Here is a 23493-nt window from a genome sequence, read left to right as displayed (position 1 = left end):
ATCAAGAACTCACTAACTGTTAGAAATTATTATACGTAAACACACTGAACAGTTCTAAATCAAACTCTGAATCATCTGCAGTGCTTCTGCCAAACCTAAAGGTAACAGCTAATATGCCCCGGTTTCTTAGGAAATAATCTAATGGAAACAATCCCGCCAACCCTGGGATGCCTCCCAGCTGAACAAGGCTGCCGGGAATGCCGAAGGTGTGCTGCTTTATTACCAGCCGGAGTCACAAAGGCAAGCTGCCTCATGTGCGCAAGCCAACAAGGCAGGGAAATGGACAGGGAGCTGGACAGTTGTACTGCACTCTCAGTGCTGTTACTCAGCTACTCTGGTCCCTGGTTTTCCACTCCTTGGAAAGCACGAGAGCCAGGTTCCTTCTAGTCCTCGAATTCCATGGTCGTGCCCAATGTATAGCCAACCTGAGAATTTATGGTCTTAATATATATGAATGCCCAGACATTAACTGAGCATAAGCTGGGAGGAATTCTCTTTAAGTGTCAGGCTGGTCCAGTTAGCTACTGCTGAAGATCATGGAACATCAATAAAAAGACTTTATATTCCCATGGCCCTACAGTATAGGGTTTTCTAATCCTCTCTCCATTATTACCATTCCCATGTCAAAGAAATTGAGGGTCAAAAGTTATGTTCTTGAAAAAAATTCTCAAATATACAAAGAAAAAAACTGAAAAAGTTTAGACTAGATGCCAACAGCACATACTGTATTTAACAGTAAAGCACCAGAGATGTTCTCATTAAACTGTGGACCAAGATAAAGTTTGGGAAGCACCGCTCCAGGGTGTGGCCATGGAATGACTAAGGTAGGGAAGGAAGACCAGACTGCTGGAGAAAGGGAGGTCCAAGAACTTCGAAGCCAGGTAATGGGGGGACATCTATGTGGATCTTGAAGTCACCCAGAATCATCACAAGACTAGCAAAGAGTAGCAAACCCCAACAGCAAGAATCTTCAAGGAACAAAGGGTGGCCCAGCGCATAGTAGGTGGCTGTAAGCAAGAGAAGTGGGTGGTATGGCCTAATGACATGTTAATCAAAACTGGAAGATTTTAGAAAAGGGGCAGGGATGGTTTAGCACACTGGTCCTCAAACTGTGTGCAAGCCAATCACCCAGAGAACCATTAAAATACAGATCACGGGGCCCCTCCTCAAAGTTGCTGCTTCAGTGGATTGGGGGCGAGGCCAAGATTTGCCCTTATATTCCAAGAAGAAAAAGACACCGACCTAATAGCAAAACTGGCAAAAGACAGAAGCGGTTACAGAAAAAAAAAAATGCAAAGGCCCTTGAAGCACATAAAGAGACATCCAATCTCCTACTGTAAGACAAATGCAAATTTATTTATTTTAAAGATTTTATTTATTTATTTGAGAGAGACAGCGCATAAGGGGAAGTCAGAGGGAGAAGCAGACTCCTTGATGAGCAGAGAGCCTGATGCGGGACTCCATCCTGGGGCTCCAGGATCATGACCTGAGCTGAAGGCAGCCACTTAACCAGCTGAGCCACCCAGGCGCCTGACAAATGCAAATTTAAAGTGCTATATAATGTCTCAACTATCAAACTGGCAAAAAAAATCTAATGTTCTGACAACATTACTCTGTTTCTGAGGCTATAGCAAAACAGGCATTCTCCAGCTCTGCTGTAGGAAATCCAAAATGCCTCAATCTCGGAGGAAGGGACTAGACAAATAATCAGCAAAATCACCAATGCATCTCTCCTCCAACTCAGCAAGCCCACTTCTCTGCAGAATCCATCTCCAAGACACCAGGGCAAAAACACGAAATAACCTCTGTAAAAAGGCTCTTCCCTGCTGTTCTAGCTGTAATAACAATGGACTGGAACGAGAATCCCCATCAACAGCAGGCGGGCTGAATGAGTAGGGACACCAACATGATGGAGTAACAGAATGTGGAACTATGAGGAAGGAATGAGGAAGGTGTCTGTACACAGGGATGGAGAAGGAAGAAAAGGCAAAGCAGGGTGCAGCAGCAAGACTCTTAACAGAACAGTGCCTGCCTATTTGCTTATGTTTCCAAATTAAGAACAATGGAATGATAAATCAAAACCTAAGGGATGCCTGGGTGGCTCAGTTGGTTAAGCAGCTGCCTTCAGCTCAGGTCATGATCCCAGCGTCCTGGGATCAAGTCCCACATCGAGCTCCTTGCTCCACAGGGAGCCTGCTTCTCCCTCTGACTCTGCCTGCCACTCTGTCTGACTGTGCTCGCTCTCGCTCTCTCTCTCTGACAAAAAAAAAAAATCTTAAAAAAAAAAAAAAAAAAAAAAAAAAAACCTAAAAAGGGCAGGGGCAAAGGGACAGAAGCCAGACTAAATAAAAATAAGTAAGTGGAATTGTTTTAAAACATACATAAAACTTGCCACTTTAACCTTTTAAAAAAAGATTTATTTATTTGAGAGAGAGAGAGAGGGAGAGAGAGAGAAAGAGAACACGAGTGGGGGGGGGTGGTGCAGAGGGAGCCGGAGCAGCTGACTTCCCGGTGAGCAGAGAGCCCAGGACTCTGGGATCATGACCTGAGCCGAAGGCAAGGCAGATGCCTAAATGACTGAGCCACCCAGGTGTCCCTAACCATTTCTCAGGGTCCTGGGATCAAGTCCTGCATCGGGCTCTCTGCTCAGCAGGGAGCCTGCTCCCCTCTACCCCTCTCCGCCTACCTCTCTGCCTACTTGTGATCTCTGTCAAATAAATAAACAAACAAATAAATAAATAAATCTTTTTTTTTTAAAGATTTTATTTATTTATTTGATAGACAGAGATCACAAGTAGGCAGAGAGGCAGGCAGAGAGAGAGGAGGAAGCAGGCTCCCTGCCGAGCAGAGAGTCCGATGTGGGCCTCGATCCCAGGACCCTGGGATCATGTCCTGAGCCGAAGGCAGAGGCTTAACCTCCTGAGCCACCCAGGGGCCCAATAAATAAATCTTTTTAAAAAAAATTAAGTCTCTTAAAAAAAGGAAAGCTAAAAAAAAAGAAAGGAAGAAAGAAAGCTAAAACAACTGAAGCTAACTTTACAACAAGCCAGAAAGAGAATATTGTCAAGTAACTTGAAAACACAGCAATCTGACTATACGGTCTCAGAGGGGTTGTGAGATCAAGTCCCAAGTGGGGCTCTGTGTTCAGCAGGGAATCTGCTTAGGATTCTCTCTCCCTCCCCATCCACCCCTTCTACTCATGCTACTCTCTCTCCTACTCTCTCTCTCTAAAATAAATAAATAAATAAGTAAATAAATGGGACACTTAGGTGGCTCAGTGGTTTGGGTGTCTGCCTTTGGCTGGGGTCGTGATCCCAGGGTCCTGGGATCCAGTTGCACATCAGGCTCCTTGCTCTGCAGGGAGCCTGCTTCTCCCTCTGCCTGCCTCTCCCCCTGCTTGTGCTGTCTCTGACTCTCTTTCTCCGACAAATAAATAAAATCCTTAATAAATAAATAAATCTTAAAAACAAAACAAACAAAAAAGTCCCATGAGTTCATAATGATATTTAAAAAAACAAACAAACAAACAAACACCTCACTCACCACTTTTAGACACTGCTAAGGGCACTAATTCATTATTTTGGAAAAATCCTATCTTTTTGGTATGAGCTTTATTTCAAAGTTACCAAATAACTGATGAGACAGAAAGTTCTTATAGAAGAATCACAGCTGGGCTGCGTGGGTGGCTCAGTTGGGTAAGCAACTGCCTTTGGCTCAGGTCATAATTCCAAAGTCCCAGGATCCAGTCCCGAATCAGGCTCCCAGCTCCGTGGGAAGTCTGCTTCTCCCTCTGATCTTCTCCCCTCTCATTCTCTCTCTCTCTCTTTCAAATAAATAAATAAAATGTTTTTTTTTTTTTTTAAAGATTTTATTTATTTATTTGACAGAGATTGATCACAAGCAGGCAGAGAGGCAGGCAGAGAGAGAGAGAGAGAGAGGAGGAAGCAGGCTCCCTGCTGAGCAGAGAGCCCGATGTGGGACTCGATCCCAGGACTCTGAGATCATGACCTGAGCCGAAGGCAGCGGCTTAACCCACTGAGCCACCCAGGCGCCCGATAAATAAAATGTTTTTAAAAAAAAAAAAAGAAGAAGAAGAATCATAGCTGGGGCGCCTGGGTAGCTCAGTAGGTTAAAGCCTCTGCCTTTGGTTCAGGTCATGATCCCAGGGTCCTGGGATTTAGCCCTGAATCAGGCTTTCTGCTCAGCAGGGAGTCTGCTCCCTTCTCTCTCTGTCTGCCAAATAAACAAAATCTTTAAAAAAAAAAAAAGAAGAAGAAGAAGAAGAAGAATCACAGCTAGTAAATGTAAAAGAAATGACAAAATTAAGATGTCTCCATTTTGCAACCACTGATAAATAATAGATCTAGACAATATTAATCACTGCTGGCTACAACCATTAAGTGAATTCATTGATTAATCCTTTATTAAAGAGAGAGGAAGGGTGCCTGGGTGGCTCAGTGGGTTAAAGCCTCTGCCTTCTGCTCAGGTCTCGGTCCTTAGCATTGGACTCCCTGCTCAGCAGGGCGCCTGCTTCCCTTCCTCTCTGTCTGCCTGCCTCTCTGCCTACCTGTGACCTCTGTCTGTCCTGAGTCAGGGGAGGGGCAGAGGGAGAAGCAGACTCCCTGCTTAGCACAAAGCCTGATGACAGGCTCAATCCCAGGACCCCAAGATCATGACCTGAGTCCAAGGCAGCCACTTTGCCAACTGGGCCACCCAGGTGCCCCGAATCCACTGATTAATCTTAACATCACCAATTTATGAAAATATATAATTTGTGATATAAAAGTAGAAAATACATACAGCACTATTAATTATTCTTCCCAAAAAATCTGATCCTGAATCTAATTAAGACTCTAGATCTAGGGAAGCCTGGGCGGCTCAGAGGGTTAAAGCCTCTGCCTTCAGCTCGGGTCATGATCCCAGGGTCCTGGGATCGAGCCCCACATCCAGCTCTCTGCTCAGCAGGGAGCCTTTTTCCTCCTCTCTCTGCCTGCCTCTCTGCCTACTTGTGGTCTCTCTGTCAAATAAATAAATAAAATCTCTAAAAAAAAAAAAAGACTCTAGATCTAGTTCCCAGTTTACAGGATGCATGAATAAGAGAGAGACATGTCAACAATACCATGGTGAGAAACCGGCCAAATCCCATAATGGGAAAAATTCTATAGGACAAATAATAGTTCTTCAATGAATAAATAATATAGGGAGGGGGGGTTGGTAGGAAAAATGTTTTAAACTAAGAGATTTAATAATCTGTGAATATATTAAAACCACTCAATCGTGCACTTCATTTACTTATTTTTTAAAGATTTTATTTTTTTGAGAGCGAGTAAGAGAGAGCAGAAGCGGGGTGAGGAACAGAGGAAGCAGCAGACTCCCCACTGAGTAGGGAACCTGACTTGGGGCTCGATCCCAGGACTGAGAATCAGGACCCGAGCCGAAGGCAGAAACTTAACTGACTAAGCCACCCAGTCGCCCCTGAACTGTGCACTTTATTTATTTTTTTAAGATTTTGTTTATTTATGTGACACAGAGAGAGAGACAGCAAGAGAGAGAGCACAAGCAGAGGAGTAGGAGAGGGAGAGGAAGAAACAGGCTTCCCTCGGAGCAGGGAGCCCCATGTGGGACTCGATCCCAGGGCCCTGGGATCATGACCTGAGCTGAAGGCAGATGCTTAATGAGTGAGCCACCCAGGCACCCCTGAACTGTGCACTTTAAATGGGTGAATTGTATGGCTGGTATGTGAACTAAATCCTCACTAAGGCCATTAAAAAAAAATTTTTTTTAAACCAAAGTATCAACCAAAAGCAGTAAGTGGATCTTGTTTGGATTTTGATTTGAACAAAACAACTGAAAAAGACATTTTTGTGGAAATCAGGAAAAACTGAAATCAGGCTGCATATCTACTGACAATTAAGCAATGCCATTAATTTGGGGGTATGGTACTGTGGTTGAGGTTTTTAGAAGTCCATTTTCTGTCACAGACACGTAATGAAGCACGTGATAAAATACTTATGGGTAAAGGAACATGATTTGCTTTAAAGCAATCCAGAAAAAGCCACACAGAACGCCAGGACACTGCTAACTCCAAGACTCCTGCAGTTCATGTGACACTAATCTCTCTGCTTTTAGAGGTGTCTGAAAATTTCCTTAATAATAAAGCAAAGAATAAAAGTGGGAGAGCAGCTATCACAGAGATGCCGCTGGATTACTGTGGAGGGTCAGCAGGCAGACATGAAAATTTCTGTAAAATGTTAAAGAAGACAAATGACATTCATAGAAGACATTTGTGACAGGTATGTCAACTAAGTTACATCAGTACAAAAATCTGTGTGTGTGTGTGTGTGTGTGTTGGTAGCAGTGGTGGGAAGAAACAAAATACATTACTTTCTATTTTAAGGATTTTTACTTTCTTTTTATAAGGATCATATACTCCTCTTCTAAGAGGAATACTTAAAAAAAAAAAAAAAAAAAAAAATTTAAGGGGCACCGGGGTGGCTCAGAGGGTTAAGCCTTTGCCTTTGGTTCAGGTCATGGTCTCAGGGTCCTGGGATGGAGTCCTGCATCAGGCTCTCTGCTCAGCAGGAAGCCTGCTTTTCCTCCTCCTCTGCCTGCCTCTCTGCCTACTTGTGATCTTTCTGTCAAATAAATAAATAAAAATCTTAAAAAAAAACAAAAAACAGTTAAGTAATTAAGTTTGCTTCCATAATACAGAATCTTTGTGGGTTTCATATAAAATTTTTTTAAAAAATCTTACCTGAGAAATGTTCTTGGAGGCCATTGTTTGCAAAAGGGCCCTCAAGGCACTACTTATGGCTTCTAGAAAGTCAACATGCTCAGCAAAATCTAAAACACAAAAGTGAAATATAAATTTGTCTTCTCTAAGTTAGTTTGTAAAAAAAAAAAAGAATCAAAACACATGTTAAATGTTAATATATGCTATTCTAATTAAAATATTTTCGATGTTAATCCCAAACTTCTAGTTAAGAGCCCCCTGTGAACTGTACACTTGACTTTGAAAGACGTCCACAATTGAAATAACCATAATAAGGGAGCATTCTACAGACAGTCCTTGCCTTCTAGATGCTGGATTTTCATTTACTTCGGGCTTTAGCCCATGATATACCTAAGCTAGCTTTCATAGACGCAATTCAGCTTTTCATAGATTGCCATCACGGTGCTGGGCAAACCTCGCACAGAGAGGTCTCACAAATCAGAGTGCTTCCTGGGCAGCCCAAACCTACTGCCTAGCCAAGAACTATTGCTTGCGCAAGGCTGGGCCACTATACCTCCATGGTTTCAGTCACTTCTGTGGTTTTTACCGACCCAACTTCTCCTTCCCATTCCTGCTCATTTTTACTCTTTTCTTTCTTACTCCTGTGATGGGAAGGGGAAGTGAGGGACTTGCTGTGGTAGATTATACTGTCCGAAAATAATCATGACGGTCTATTTCCCCTCCCTTTGTGGGGGTGGGGGACTTTGAGATGTCAACCAACAGGACACATGAACGTGACAGGCCAGGTCGTGAAAGGCAACATGACCCACACCTGACTCACAAGTGTTTGCTCTCTCCATTCTCTCCCTCAACTCTTGCTCTTGGAACCCAGCCACCATGCTGTAAGGAAGCCTAGGTCACATGGCAAGGTCATCTTGCTTGGACTGACAGCCCCTGTGAACCAACCATCAACATGAAGGAGACTTCAGACGATTCTGGCTCCTTGTTCTCCAGCGGAAGCCCTAGGGTAGAGTTTTCTCAACCCCACCACTGGATATTCTGCACAGATAATTCCTACACACCGTAGGATATTCAGCAGCATCCCTGGCCTCTGTCCTCTAGATAACAGCAGCAACCCCTAAGTTGTAACAACAACAAAAAAATGCCTCTAGACATTGCCAAATGGCCCCTGGCGTGGGGGGGATGCGGCATGGGGAAGGGAGCTGCCCCTAGTTGAGAAACCCTGGCCTAAACATTGTGGAGTTGAGACAAACCATCTCCACTGTGCGCTAAATTCCTGACCTACAGAAACCATGAGGAAACACATGATTATTGTTGTTTTAAGCCACAAAGTTTGGGGATGCGATAAATACCTTGGCTTTCTGCGCTCTGATGCCTGGAGCCCTATAAAGATTCCGATGCCCTTTTGGGGGCTGCCTGCATGAGAATGAGGCAGCTTCCATACAAATCTGAATCAGAGCTTATTTGATATTTTTTGCCTCTCACGATCAGATATACATTATGTACTGAATTAGGAAACTCCTGTACATTTCACAGAATGGACACTAGTATAGCTTTAGGATCAGACAGGCCTGGGATGGAATCCTACCTCTGACATTATGTGACCCACCTTTTGGTCTCTGGTCAAATGTCACTTCCTCAGACAGCCCTTTCCACACGAACCCATCTAATAGGCCCTTGGAACCCAGCCACCATGTCAACCAATTCTGCTTTTATTTTTTTCTTCTGCGACGAAATTACATTTAAATCTTTATTCATCTGAGACTGTAAGCTCCATGAGCATCGTGGTCTTGCCTATCTCATTCATGCCTGTAACCCTTGGATCTAGAATGGTGCGTGGCATAGAGAGTTCAGTAAGTATGGGCTAGGGGCACCTGGGTGGCTCAGTCAGTTACGCATCGGCCTTCAGCTCAGGTCATGATCCCAGGGTCCTGGGATCAAGTACACATTGGGGTCCCTACTCAGCAGAGAGACTGCTTCCTACTCTCCCTCTGCCTGCCATTCCCCCTGCTGGTGCTCTCTCCTTCTCTGTCAAATAAATAAATAAAATTTTAAGGGGTGCCTGGGTGGCTCACTCAGTTAAGTGTCTGCATTCAGCTCAGGTCATGATCCTAGGGTCCTGGGATCGAGCCCCAGGCTGGGCTCCCTGCTTAGTGGGGAGCTTGCTGTTCCCTCTCCCACCACTCACGCTCTCTCTCATTCTTGTGCTCTCTCAAATAAATAAATAAAAATCTTAAAAAAAAAAAAAAAAGCATGTGCCAAAGGAATGAGTGCCCCTGCAGGGGTTCCTCAACCTCCCTAAATCCCAGCTTCCTTACCAGGAAGGTGGGGTAACAATGCCTCGCTCATAAAGTCTAGTACCTAAAAGGCACTCAAAACTTGCTGTGAAGTTGTTACTACTAAAACTCGAAAAGTTGCCATGGCTCTAAAAGCAGGGTATATTTAAATCTGATCACAGCTATGAAGTGTAGCCCTAGAAATTCATGAACTGCACATAAAACAACAAATCTATATCATGAGGAAATCATTCAATGAGCTAGAACACATTCAGAAACAATTTTTCCTGTCTTGCATTCTTAGAAAAATAACCACAACCTTAGATTCAAAACCCTAATCTAAACCACATTACTGTTTTACATTATGTGTCATTCATACTCTCTCTAAATTAAGGAAACATTCGGGTGATTTTTATTAAATTCATATTTCTGGTCATTTATCCAAATTTGGGATAGGAGCTTCAAACTACCCTACCGTTCCGATAAATTCTCAGTGAAGGTCAACACATGTGGTATTGTTAAAGAACTTAAGTAAATGTCAACAGAAGTTAAATAGAAGGGGTGACCGAGGACATCTTTCCCCTCGACAACTTTGTACAGCATCTAACAATCTCTAGCACACCTCGATGTATGTAAATAGTCAAGCCACAAGTAACTAAGCAGCAAATTTTTATTTAGGTGACTTTTTCAGACTGGTTTTCAATGTTCTGATTTAGAATAAGAAACATATCCCAGAATGGGTGCTATTACCATTTTAATTAGAACGAAAAGAAAGCTCTCCGCTTTCCCAAATGTGGGAAAACAGGGAACCCTAAATGATTATAGAATTCATGTAATGGAGCAAGTGATAGACTGACCCAACCTGAAAACACAACATTACTAAAATGTTCTTGATGTTTTGGAGAGCCATAGCTTTTAATGAAGGAGACAAAGATGTTAATGTACTGAATGCAAGGACCAAAATCTGAATTTAATTAGCATTAAAAACATTAGCATTAAAAGTAAAGCAAGGTAGGCAGAGTTGTATGATCATCATACGTTTAATATTCAAACATGGTAACACAAAAGCTAGAGAAATAAAACTCCATCCTCCCCAGAAAATTCTCCAATAATGGTTGACACTACCCACATAGAACCCACGAGACTTCATCATTTAATAAATCTCAATGTTCCAAAGGAATTTTAGAATACCATCTCCAAATATGAGCAATTCTTTATCAAAAATTTCATTCTTTTCTTTTTTTAAAAATATTTTATTTGACAGAGAGAGAGAGATCACAAGTAGGCAGAGAGGCAGGCAGAGAGAGAGGGGGAAGCAGGCTCCCTGCTGAGCAGAGAACCCGATGTGGGGCTCAATCCCAGGACCCTGAGATCATGATCTGAGCCAAAGGCAGAGGCTTAACCCACTGAGCCACCCAGGCACCCCTCAAAAATTTCATTCTGATAAGGAAAGGTCCATGAACTTGGAACTTATGTAAAGTATTTAATTCTATGTTCCCACAATTCAGAAGCTTTCCATTATTTCTCCAAGGCCGACCTTGGTATTGTTTTCCTGTGATCTTCCAGGTAATAAATGTGTAAGCATCAGTGACCACAGAAAGCCAGGTGAACTGAGAGAAACATCACATGCTTTCTGTGCAGCAGAGGCACAGAATGTACGTGCTTTCCTGCCAGCGGAACAAGTACTTTATACTGGCTGGAGATGGAGCTTCTGGTACCTTGACTGGGATTCCCACCGAAAAATGGCAATTTGTTCTGCCAGTCAGGCAGACACGATTTCCTTGGGGTAGGCAGATCTTGGAAGCTGTGATAGGCTAGGCCTTCTTGCCTGGGGCCTGGCTGTGTACAACCCCATGTGGCCCAGCTCCCTACAAGGAGCCCACATGAAGGGGTGGATAGGAGTGGGCCTAAGCAATAGCATCCCTCCCCCGTCTTCCACTACGGGATATGTGGCTGGGCTGGAGGCAGCCAGAATATCAGCAGAAGTCAGATAAAACATCCCCTCTCCAGTAACCAACGTCACCCCTGCAACCATCCAGATCTCTGCCTGGTTTATAAGGCTGGGAGACAAACACAAAGCTATAGTTATCCGGCCAGCCACACCAACAAGCCACCTCTGTAGCCAGAGCCTGCCCAGTCTTGTCTCTGTCCTGTGTTAGGTGTGGCTGGGCACAGTTTTCACATGATCACACCAGCTAAAGAATGCGTAGCCTGAGATCACTGGAAAACTACATCCACTGACTGACAAATGCTGGTCAGTAGAGACAGAACAGTAACTATATATGGGTTTCTGAACATTTATTTTTAAAAACTGACTAGAACTTCTGAAATGTGCACTACTAAATGCATAGCACCTTGTATTAATTTGATGTTGTGCAAAATAGGACTCCTGGGTGGTTCAGTCGGTTGAGCGTCTGCCTTTGGCTCAGGTCATGATTCCGGGGTCCTGGGATTGAGCCCTGTGTCGGGCTCCCCGCTTGGCGGGAAGCCTGCTTCTCCCACTCCCACTCCCCCTGCTTGTGTTCTCTCTCTCACCATGTCTCTCTCTGTCAACTAGATAAAATCTTAAAAAGCAAACAAAGAAACACATACATACTTTTTATATTAAGAATGGAAAAATACCCAAGAAAATTGGCAGCGCGATGGACACTAGGAGAGGAATTGGATGGTATGAGGAAAAGGAGAGAGGCTTTCTGCTTTATGTCCTCTAGTAACCTGTAAATTCTGTAATACAAGCACGGATTGCCTGATCAAATGTAACTCAAATGGTTTTATGTTAAAGAAAAAAAATAAAGGGCCGCTGGGTGACTCGGTCGTTAAGGCTCTGCCTTCGGCTCAGGTCATGATCCTAGGGTCCTGCGACGCCCGCATCAGGTTCCCTGCTCAGCGGGTAGCCTGCTTCCCTCTCTCCCAATCCCCATGCTTGTGTTCCCTCTCTCGCTGTCTCTCTCTGTTAAGTAAGTAAATAAAATCTTAGAAAAAAAGAAGATGAAGAAGAAGAAAAATAAAGACTAAAGAATTACCCAAATATCTTCATGGGGCCTAATATTTATATTTGTGATTCAGCCTTACTGGCCTGATATAACTGGATGCAACTAATTTTAATAAAAAATAACAGTATAACCTAAAGACCAGCTTACAAATGTTGTCTGGACTCAACACCACTGGCAACTACAACTCTGTGCTTGGAAAAGGTTTCTGCAGGTTGGAGGACAGGCACGGCACAATACCAAGTCCACGTTCCTCACCCTTCAAAACTCTGCTTGATCCAAATAGTCTTTCACGGCGAGGCCTAACTATTTACCTGGCTGAGAAAAAAGCAGCTGGGACAGATGTTGTGCAAGTGTCTGCAAGGCTGCAGGTCCCCCGAGGTGGTCCACATCCAGGAGGGATACAAGACTCTGGAGACACACGAGGGCTCTGCACTGAATAGTGTTCATTCTGGAAAGGAAGGCAAAGAATGCGGTCAGCTCCTCCAGTGGTTACCCCACTGGAGGTATTCAGTATTCCCTTGTAACCTAAGCTTCAGACTCTGACTGGGAATACCTGTATGCAGTGTGTATGACTATGAACAAAGAATCTTAAGGTGAACTGATTATCTGCCTCATCAAATTGCTTGAGCACCTGGGGCCCAAGGCACAACTCCCTTTATGAGTCATAAGGATCTGCTTTGGAAGAATTTCTACACATGGCGGCGTCAGCAAAACGATTCTGAATTGTGAAACAGGACAAACATAAGGTGCTCAACACACATACAGAGTTTAATAGTTTATAGAGCGAACATCGTGCCCCTAGATAAGAAACCCAGCTCACATCCTCACAGGGCATCTATCCCTTCCCTCTCTGACCCCTGAAGGTCAGCAGTATCTGCACTTTCTTGGTCTCCTTTTGGGGTCTACCACCTAGGTATGTATTCTAAAACAAAAGTCAAGTGTTGCCAGTTATTGAACGGAATCGCAATGTGTATATTTTGGGGGGCCTTACTTTCTTGTTCAATGTTCTAGTTCAGCTTTTTTTCTTTCTTTTTCTTTCTTTCTTTTTTTTTTTTTTTTATAACTGCTGTATATATTTTACTGGGTGATTCTGTCAAAATTTATTTTTTTCTCCTGCTGCTCACGGACACGGAGGTTGTTTCCTGGTTGGGGCAGCTGGAACCCCACTGCTATGCACGTTCCCATGGCTTAGTGCACAAATGCACACATTTTTCTAGGGAACAGTCACAGGAATGGGGCTCTTAAATCTGGGGAGAGTCAGTTTCTTCTAGTTAGTGGTTCATCCTCTCGTGTAATCACATAAGGACAAAGAGTTTTGAAAACAGAAAAGCTCTTACTTTCTAATCAAAGATTTCCAAGTGGGACTCCTAGAACATATGTCAACGGCAGTGCTGTTTGGAAAGGCAGTTTTCTCAAAAATCTAGATTTAAGAAAGGCAGCAAAGCAAAGGTTAAAAAGTAGCATCCGTTTACACACGATCCCTTTATCAAGTCCCAACCTACTACCTCCAGGCTTCGGAAGGATCTACTTTCCAGCGTACTCCCACTACCGTTACTTCTAGCTTCTTTCTTACCAGCTGCCCACAGTCTGGAAGTGCAAGCAAACCTCTTTTGTATACATGGTGAATAGCTCTCGTAAGCCCTTCCTTCCCGTGCTCCACAATGAGGCTGGACTTGAAACAGACTACCTTCTTTGGGATGAGGTAGTTGGTGAAAGCCGTGTGAACCTCATGGGAGAGGCAGAGGGGAGACAGCAGCTGCCCACCGCACTCACTGAAGGAATTCTCCATAAATGCATCGCTCTCATCACTGCTAGAAAGCTCTTCCCACTCATCATCGGAGGGATCTGGGAAGAGTACAAATCACACGTCACTGGAGTGTCTAACACAGTCCTCATGGAAGCTGCCCTTTCAGTCCAGGGAAGAATGTCTGAACTTTGTAAATGGGTAACAAACCTTCCGTACAGCACATGTTGACGATAATTTCCAGAGCAGTCTGCTGGGCCGTCAACAATGCTATGGTCTCTCTCAGTTCCCTGTCGGTGGACTAAAGGGAAAAAAAAAAAAAAAATCAAACAACCAACTCTCTACGTTTGGGAAAAGATTTTCGCACGAATGTCCTTAGTTGGAGCCTATTAGATGATTTTTTTTTTTTTACCCCTGGAATAGAGCGCACGGGGCATGGGGCAGCCAGAAGAACAGTCATAACATGCTGAAGTACAAGCAAGCATTAGGACTGCTCCTGCCCTGAGCAGATGGGCTGCCATCTATCTGCACGGTTATTCTCTAGGTGCTGCTTAGTTAGCTGGAGAGAAGAGAAAAATATTCAGGAATTCTAAACTGAATTCACTCTGAAACTTAATCTAATGTGTTAAGAAGTAGCTCAGCATGCTACGATTAAAACAAGAGCTCATTTCATAGACCAGGCACTTACACGCAATAAACCAGCTTTCAGATGCTTAGATGCTCCTTGGAAAACACTGCATTACCAAGAACTACTAACGAGCCCTTGTGTGACCAACAGGGCCTGGCTAAGGTGCAGACAGGCTTGCTTCCTGGGTTTCCCTGAAGCGGGTGAGAAAGCATCCTAAACACTTCAGGGCACCTGGGTGACTTAGTTGGTTAAGTGTCTGCCTTTGGGTTAGGTTATGATCTCAGGGTCCTGGGACTGAGCCCCCGCTCAGCAGGGAGCCTGCTTCTCCCTCTCCTCCCAGCTTGTGCTCTATCTCTAACAAATAAATAAAATCTTAAAAAAAAAAAAAATATTCCCTCAAGACTGAAGAAAGAGAAAAACTTTCTCCTCTGGAAATAATTAACATGAAGTTATCAATTACCATACCTAAAATGGGCTGTATAAATTTACATGACCTTAATTCACAAGTTACCTATGAAAAGTGAAATAGCTACGTTGATACTGCAGAACAGTGCATAGGCTAAAAATACAATATATTTTATTGTCTGAATGTTTCCCCCTTTCAACAAGCTTCTAATTGTCTTTTAATGCCTGTACAATATGCCATTAAATGGATACACTATCATTTAATTTGGAATATTTCAGATTACTTGGATATCTCATTTCCTTAGATTTACTGGGTCAAAGGGTCACCTATAGAGCCTGTGACATGTTTCTATTTTCTTTTCCAGAATGTTCACACTGATTTATAATCCTCCAGCAACTTCTTGTGCAACAATTTGACTGCAATTTTGAACCATATTCAAAGTTACTATTAAAAAATAATAAATAGGAGGCATCGAGCTGGCTCAGTCAAAAAGCATGCAACTCTTGAGCACTAAGCCACCCAGGCGCCCCACAGGAATCTCTGTATTTGTATTCCTTTTATTGTTGGGGAGAACATATATAAAAATTATTCCTATCTGCTTCGTACGTGTATGGTATCCAAGTAAACGAACGTCTATTACAGTTGACTCAGAGCTAAATAGGACATGTTGCTGTGCTCCCATCCCCTTAGAGGAACCGTGAAGTTAAGTTCTACTTCTTTATAGAATTCTCCTGCTCAGAACCATTCTCTGCTTTTTACTGTCATCAAATGAACATAAAGAACCAGTCTCGACAAAATGTTATGACATCTGAGATTTGCTCCAAAATATGTGAAGTGGGGAAACAGACGAAATAGAACAGACTATGATTTGATCACTGAGAACTGGCGAAGCTGGGCAAGTAGAACTCTTCTACTTCTGCACCTGCTAAAATGACAGATTGGGTTGGTTTTCTTTACATATTTGTGTTATACTTTCTTACGTTAAATGATACAGACCAAAGGTTTTGATTCCAAAGGCCTGCACTAGCCACCAGGCAGCGGGAAAGACCAGAACTGTCCGGACAGTCCTTGTTCCGGACGCATATCAGCAGGACGCCCAGCACCCTACTGGCACTTAAACACTGGCTGACTGACCAGCATGTTAATCACCCGGTCTACCCAGTTAGGTTAACAGACTGTAAAAAGCAAGCTTTCCTTATGAGAAAACATTGCATTTTATAAGCACCAATGTTCTACTTTTAAATAATACGAACATGGGTGCCTGAGTGGCTCAGTGTGTTAAGCCTCTGCCTTTGGTTCAGGTCATGATCTCAGTGTCCTGGGATCGAGCCCCGCATCAAGCTCTCTGCTCAGAGGAGAGCCTGCTTCCCCCTCTCTCTCTGCCTGCCTCTCCGCCTACTTGTGATCTCTCTCCCTCTGTCAAATAAATAAAGTCTTGTAAAATAAATAAATAAATAAATAATACAAAGGAAAGTAAATGCCTGAATAATGGTTAATTTCCAGTACTTTTTACGCTGTGGCACTGAATCTTGATAGACGTGCATCTCAGTCCCCACCTTGCAGCTATAGGAGTCACCAGGAAGCAAGGCTGGAGAGGCGGAAGGATGCAAGAGCGCAGCTCTCCCGCCCCCAGACAAGGGATTTCACATACTTGAGTGCCCGGAGAGCCCCGCTGTATACTCCCTGCTCCCACTGATGGGGAGCCGGCGTGGTCAAACACGGTACCCGTGTTACTGGTCAGGCCGCTCTGTGCAATACCACAACTGTAGAGCCTCCAAGCCCTGAAGGGCATATCCTGACCTTCCCGGGAGGGGGGGGGGGCGGGAATGTCTGTCCCAGATCTGTAACCCCCTTTCCATGACAACTGCAGAGAAAATGTGGCTAGGGTTCCCTAGAAACACCCCTTTGGGAGGACACAGCACATAGCTCTGCCTCTATCTTGTTTTACTGATTGAAAATTCTACTCAGGCTACAGAACAAGGAGCAAACCTGGGGTTCAAATATGTGCCCGCCCACACCAAAAGCGGTGCTATGATTTTTTTTTTTTTTTTGGTGCTATGATTCTAAAGCAACTTTACAACTTGCAAGCAGCTCAAGGACTTAACAAGATGCTGTGAACGGAAGGGCGACCCACCCATGGGGGCTGGGAAAGTAGTTCTCCTGACAATACTTCGATTTCATTAAAATACCCCCAAGTCGGGGCGCCTGGGTGGCTCAGTGGGTTAAGCCGCTGCCTTCGGCTCAGGTCATGATCTCAGGGTCCTGGGATCGAGTCCCGCGTTGGGCTCTCTGCTCAGCAGGGAGCCTGCTTCCTTCTCTCTCTCTCTCTCTGCCTGCCTCTCAGTGTACTTGTAATTTCTCTCTGTCAAATAAATAAATAAAATCTTTAAAAAAAAAAATAAATAAATAAAATAAAATAAAATACCCCCAAGTCATGCTCTACAAGTCTCTGAGAATCCAGGAAAGTAGGATACTGTTCTATTTATTTTCAGGTATATTCCACTTAAAGAACTCTTACATTGGGCATAAATGTATCAAAACCCAAAGACTCCGACTGAAGACAGCTCTGTTTCAGTTCACTCAACGTGGATCAGGAGAGGCCACACCTCGAACCGCAGAAAGCCTGAGGACAGAACTAGGGCTCCTCCCGCTCAGCCTCCGCCATCTTTCTTCAGAACTTGGCCATCAGCCACCGGGTTAACCCACCTCCCTGCCTCCAGGCCCCCTGACGACACTAACCTGCTTTCACCACGCTGTTCCCATCCCATTCTTTAAGACAGCTAGGTGCTCCGTCCAAAAAGCCTTCTCCGACAACCTCTTCCTCTCCTCTCCCATCAGGGACATCCATCCGGCGTGCCTTGCTGTACAAACTACCCCCTCGGAAATCTGTGCGCAGCCCTATCCCTGCTCTTAGCATGAGCTCTGCCACGTGTCCTAACTATGTGTCTGTCCTCCCAAGTCGGAAAAGGTCCCTGGAAGCAAAAGAATGTCTCAGTCGTCTTTCTAGCATCAGTATTCGCACTGTGCCGGGCACGCAACAGGTGCACAGAAAATGCGTACCTGAGCAAAGAAAGCCAAGTCACTGTGCTCCCTGCCTTCCCAACAACATCTTCCTAAACCAGGGCTCCGTCTCTGCTGACAGGCTCCGCTGACCTGCTCCCTGCCCCAGTGTGATCACTCGTACTCCAGCAGGGTGTGCTGGCAAGCACGTGAAACCACGAGTTCTCCCAAGCACCCAGCCACCTCTGCTTACCAGTGGTGGGAGAATGCAGACTGAGCTTGCTATTTTGGTAAGGATAACTATGAAAACAAGAGACAAGAATGCAGGGCACATTCCAAAGCAAAAACTCCTTCGGTACGAAGACATTCTGGTGAAGAGGGTAACTGAAGGGGGGAGACACAGGAGTTGGGAAGAGGACTGCACGCTCCTAACAAAAGCTTAACTTGGGTCGCTCCCTTATTGGAAATCCTCGGTATAGAAAAGTTTCATTCTATGGGGCACCTGGGTGGCTCAGTGGGTTAAAGCCTCTGCCTTCGGCTCAGGTCATGATCCCAGGGTCCTGGGATTGAGCCCCGCATTGGGCTCTCTGCTCCGTGGAGAGCCTGCTTCCTCCCGTCTCTCTGCCTGCCTCTCTGCCTACTTGTCATCTCTATCAAATAAATAAATAAATAAAAATTAAAAAAAGAAAAGTTTCATTCTAGACAGATGTTTTCTCCCCCTTTGGGAGCAGATTTCTAACGCTGCAATGAGAGCCAATGGGGAAACATGACGGACTGCTACTAATATTCGCCTTATAGCTAACTGACCTGCGACAGCCTTCTACAGAGCTCAGGGTACCTATCAGAAGAAAGCGGCTGCATGAATCCAGGCTTGCGCACATCCAACGGACTTACTGGAAGCAAATCTGAAACGAAGGTTTTCCTTCTGACTTTCCTTTTGTGCGGGATCTCTTCCATTTCATCATCTTCTATCAGAGCATCACGGCTGGCGCTCTCCAGCACGTCCTCTGTCTCTGCAGCGGCTTCTAACCTCTGCTTTTCGGCCTCCTGCATTCGAATTACTGTCTCGCCAGCATCCAGGTCCAGAACGTCAGACAAGACCTTCAGTATGGCATTTATGATTTCTGCCTGACTCTTGGATGGAATAATGTCCTTTAGGTTCCAAATGGTACCTGGGGGGAAAATGCGTTTAAAGACAAAGGACTCGCCTGTGAAAGCTCTTATTAAATAGTCTCCACAAGACTGGTTCTTTTAAGCTCAGGTGTAATTAAAAACAAAAAAACAAACAAACAAAAAAACCTCAAACGCGCTGCCTGTGTTTTTTTATTAAATGTAAAAAAAAAAAAAAACTTTGCACAGAGGCAGTGACGGCTCCCTACAGTCTGGCATGATCCTCTCTCTTCCTTGGCACACGAGCCTCTCTTGGACACGCCGCACAGCAACAGACCCAGAGAACACCGATCAAGTTTCACTTGAAATGACAAATGAAGCTGCCTCCCTCTTTTTCATCTTAGCCTGAGATGCCTTCCTAGGCAGCTTCTTCTATTCCAAGAGAGGAATGAGATGCACTAAAATTCCAAGGTTTCATGGACAAACCAGACAGCAAGTTCTTGGTTTTTTGCTTATCAAAAAAGAACAGAGGGGGTGCCTGGGTGGCTCAGTGTGTTAAGACTCTGCCTTCGTCTCAGGTCCTGGGATCAAGCCCCACATCAAGCTCTCTGCTCAGCGGGCAGCCTGCTTACCCCTCTCTCTCTGCCTGCCTCTCTGCCTACTTGTGCTCTCTGTCAAATGAATGAATAAAAATCTTTAATTAAAAAAAACCAAAAATACAGGAGCTACCATTAAGTAGGCAGACAGACTAACTGAAAAAAAAAAAAACCTAGAAAATAATAATAATAATGACATATATTATATACAATATATAATATATAATAATAATAAATAAGTAATAAATAAAATTAAGAATAAAATAAAAATATAAAATAATAAAAATAAATAAATAAATAAAAATAAATAGTTAAAAAATAATAATAATAAAAAACAAGTTACTGCTCAAATCCAAATACATCCTGGATATGGACCCAAAAGATTTGAAAGCAGGGACTCAAACAGATACATTGCCCACCTATATTCACAGCAGTATTACTCAACAACCACCAGCCCAAGTGCCCATCTCCTGATGAATGGTTAAATAAAATATATACAGATAGTGGAATGTTATTCAGCCTTAAAAAGGGAGCAAATTCTGACACACACTACAACATGGAAGAACTCTGAGGACATTATATCAAATGAAGTAGTCATAGTTGGTACAGAATGCAACTCTTGATCTCAAGGTCACGAGCTCAAGCCCCACAGTGGATGCAGAGCTTACTTTAAAAAAAAAATAATAATAAAGATGAGCAGCGCCTGGGTGGCTCAGAGGGTTAAAGCCTCTTGCCTTCGGCTCAGGTCATGATCCTGAGGTCCAGGAATCGAGTCCCGCATCAGGCTCTCTGCTCCACGGGGAGCCTGCTTCCTCCTCTCTCTCTCTGCCTGCCTCTGCCTACTTATGTGATCTCTGTCAAATAAATAAATAAAATCTTAAAAAAAAAAAAGATTAAAAAAATAATAATAAAATAAATGAAATTAGCCAGCCACAAAAAGAAAAACACTGCATAATTCCACTTCTATGAGGCACCTAAAAATTCAGATTCACAGAGACAGAAAGTAGGATGATGGCTGCTGGGGGTGGGAGGGCAGGAAAATAGGAAGTTGTTCAATGTGCACAGAGTTTCACTTTTGCAGATGAAGAGTCCTGGAGACTGGCTGCACAACAGTGTGAATGTGCACTCAACAATGGTCCAGATGGTAAAGTCTATGTTACATATATTTCACTACTTTAAAAAACAACACCTCTCAGGATAAAATTACCGCTGCAAGGGCAAGACAAAGATACATACAGAAGATATATAAACTACCCACTTAACAGATCACCAGATTATTTCTTATCTCTACACTTAGAAATCCCAAGGGAAAAGCAGCTGGGAGTGAAGAATCTATAGAAAAGTGAGTGGTCATGTCCTAGATGCCCACAGACTATCTCTGAACTCTCTGGTTCAAAACAGGAGAGGAGCCTGACAATAGCACTTCTTCATACAAGGATGTAGCTTGTTAAATTGAGAAGAAACCTAAGGCTCCGCAACTATCATAACCTCTTTCATTTATTTATTTATTTATTTATCTGACAGAGAGAGTCACAGCAGGAGTGACACAAGCAGTGGGAGTGAGAGATGGAGAAGCAGACTTCCCGCTGAGCAGGAAGCCCAATGCAGGGCTTGATCCCAGGACCTGGGATCATGACCTGAGCCAAAGGCAGACACTTAACGACTGAGCCAGCAAGGCGCCCCATAACTTTTTTTTTTTTTAAGATTTTATTTATTTATTTGACAGAGAGAGAGATCACAAGTAGGCAGAGAGGCAAGCAGAGAGGGGGAAGCAGGCTCCCTGCCCAACAGAGAGCCCGATGAAGGGCTCGACCTTAGGACCCTGAGATCATGACCTGAGCCAAAGGCAGATGGTTAACCCACTGAGCCACCCAGGCGCCCCCCAACACCTCTTGAATTAGGGATCGCCACTTAAGTATTACTATTTTCAGAACAGACATAAATAAGCACAGGAGGTCACTATGTGGTGAAAATGAATGACGAAAGACTGAATTTTGGCTTCCATCTCAACCCATTACAAATGACTAATGAAGCACATTGTCGCCTATGGCTAAATTTTACCTGCCACCAACGTCTTTAATAGAATGTACTCCATAGAACTGACAGGAGAAAGCATTGCTGACTCCAGTACATGCAATCCTGGGTCACTGAAAGATTTCAGCAGCTCTGGGTTATCTTCGGTCACTGTCTGCAAACAATATGCTATAAAGATAAAAATTAAGTATTAAAACACAAACGAATTCTGCTAGGATAATTTACACCAATCTAACTCATCAGAAAACATTTGCATCTTTTTTCAATTTCGTAATTAAATTCAATTTAGTTAACATATACTGTATTATCAGTTTTAGCAGTAAAATTCAGTGATTCAGCAGTTGCATACAATATACCCAACCCAGTGCTTATTCCATCAAGTGCCCCCCTCAATGTCCATCACCCAATGACCCCATCCTCCCACCCGCCTCCCCTCCAGCAAATCCTCAGTTTGTTCCCCCGAATAATGGCGTGCTTCCCTCTTTTCTTTTTTTCTTATTTTCTATTTCCTTCTCTTCTATGTTCATCCTTTTCGTTTCTTTAAATTCCACATGTAAGTGAAATCATATGGTATCGGTCTTCCTCTGACTGACTTATTTCACTTAGTATTATCCTCTCCAGTTCCATCTAACATCGGAATCTTTATAACTTCTTCAAACACAGATGGCTTTAGTAAAGTAATTATACTTCAAGGATGGTAGATGCAAATGGGGCTTCTCAAATGGTCAGTGCAATGAAAGATTTTTTTTTCCTCTTCTTTTTAATTCTTAATTCTTTACAAAATACACTTTTACAAAATACAATTTAAAAGGCTCTTAAATATTTTGACAATGTAGAATTACTATGATCATTTATTAAGATTTTTCCTCAATTTCTGTACATACCGGGGACCAGTAGCAAACAGCCTGCAGGAGAGACATCACTTTTAGCGTCCTGTTATTGAGAGCAAGCCCTGGGCTTGGGAATATTCTGGCTTCCTTTAAATTCAGCATGACCTTGGGGTGCCTGGGTGGCTCAGTGGGTTAAAGCCTCTGCCTCTGACTCAGGTCATGATTCCAGGGTCCTGGGATCGGGGCCCCCTTCAGGCTCTCTGCTCGGAAGGGAGCCTGCTTTCCCCCTCTCTCTCTGCCTGCCTCTCTGCCTACTTGTGACCTCTCTCTTTGTCAAATAAATAAATAAAATCTTTAAAAAAAAAAAAAAAGAAAAAAGAAAAAAATAAATTCAGCATGACCTTAAAAGCTAGGGCTATTTCTGGTGAAACAATATTTAAGGGGAAAAAAAGTGTTTTATATAAAAATATGAGTAAATTGGGGAACCTGGGTGGCTCAGTGGGTTGAGGCCTCTGCCTTTGGCTTGGGTCATGATCCCAGGGTCCTGGGATCAGGCCCCCCCCATCGGGCTCTCTGCTCAGCAGGGAGCCTGCTTCCCACTCTCTCTGTCTGCCTCTCTGCATATTTATGATCTCTGTCGGTCAAATAAATAAAAATCTTTAAAAAAATGAGTAAATTAAGAGATGGCTATCATATTACAAGACATCTGACCCCTTTAGTGCTTAACTCCTCCCTTGTGTTAAACAAGAGAATGGATTACAAATAGCAAATCAGAAATAATTAAATGAAAGTATCAGAACAGTTGGGATTGCCTGACAGGTTTGACAGAAGAACCTCTAAAGCACAGAAGAGGAAGCAAACCCAAATGTGTTTTTCTTAGTGCATTCCAAACAAATCCATTTCTTTCCAGGTCTCAAAATTTCACAGTCAATCACGCCCATAAAAATTAGTCAAAATATATGCTACTGCTGGGATCTAGTTTGGTTCCCCAAATACATTTGTATAAAAATCTACATATACGCGTATATCCAAATGTAATTTTTTCATTAAGAGACTAATTAAGGGCGCCTGGGTGGCTCAGTGGGTTAAGCCGCTGCCTTCGGCTCAGGTCATGATCTCAGGGTCCTGGGATCGAGTCCCGCA

General features: G+C 43.5%; 1 protein-coding gene across 2 annotated transcripts in view; it reads right to left on the bottom strand.

Annotated features, from left to right (window-relative positions):
- The window catches only part of HEATR3 (HEAT repeat containing 3), a 40191-nt gene that overhangs the window by 8082 nt on the left and 8616 nt on the right, over positions 1–23493 (bottom strand). For both annotated transcript variants that reach the window (XM_059381545.1, XM_059381544.1), the window contains exons 6-12: positions 21548–21688; positions 18675–18952; positions 13957–14047; positions 13690–13847; positions 13340–13422; positions 12314–12450; positions 6755–6843 (exon numbers count right to left, since the gene is read on the bottom strand). In XM_059381545.1, coding sequence (XP_059237528.1) covers positions 6755–6843; positions 12314–12450; positions 13340–13422; positions 13690–13847; positions 13957–14047; positions 18675–18952; positions 21548–21688 — 977 coding nt within the window. The remainder of the gene's footprint in view (positions 1–6754; positions 6844–12313; positions 12451–13339; positions 13423–13689; positions 13848–13956; positions 14048–18674; positions 18953–21547; positions 21689–23493) is intronic.

This window comes from Mustela nigripes, chromosome 17 (assembly GCF_022355385.1).
Source record: "Mustela nigripes isolate SB6536 chromosome 17, MUSNIG.SB6536, whole genome shotgun sequence".
NCBI lineage: Eukaryota > Metazoa > Chordata > Mammalia > Carnivora > Mustelidae > Mustela > Mustela nigripes.
The sequence above is the reverse complement of the archived record's forward strand: the minus strand, read 5'-3'. Positions and strand labels throughout refer to the sequence as shown.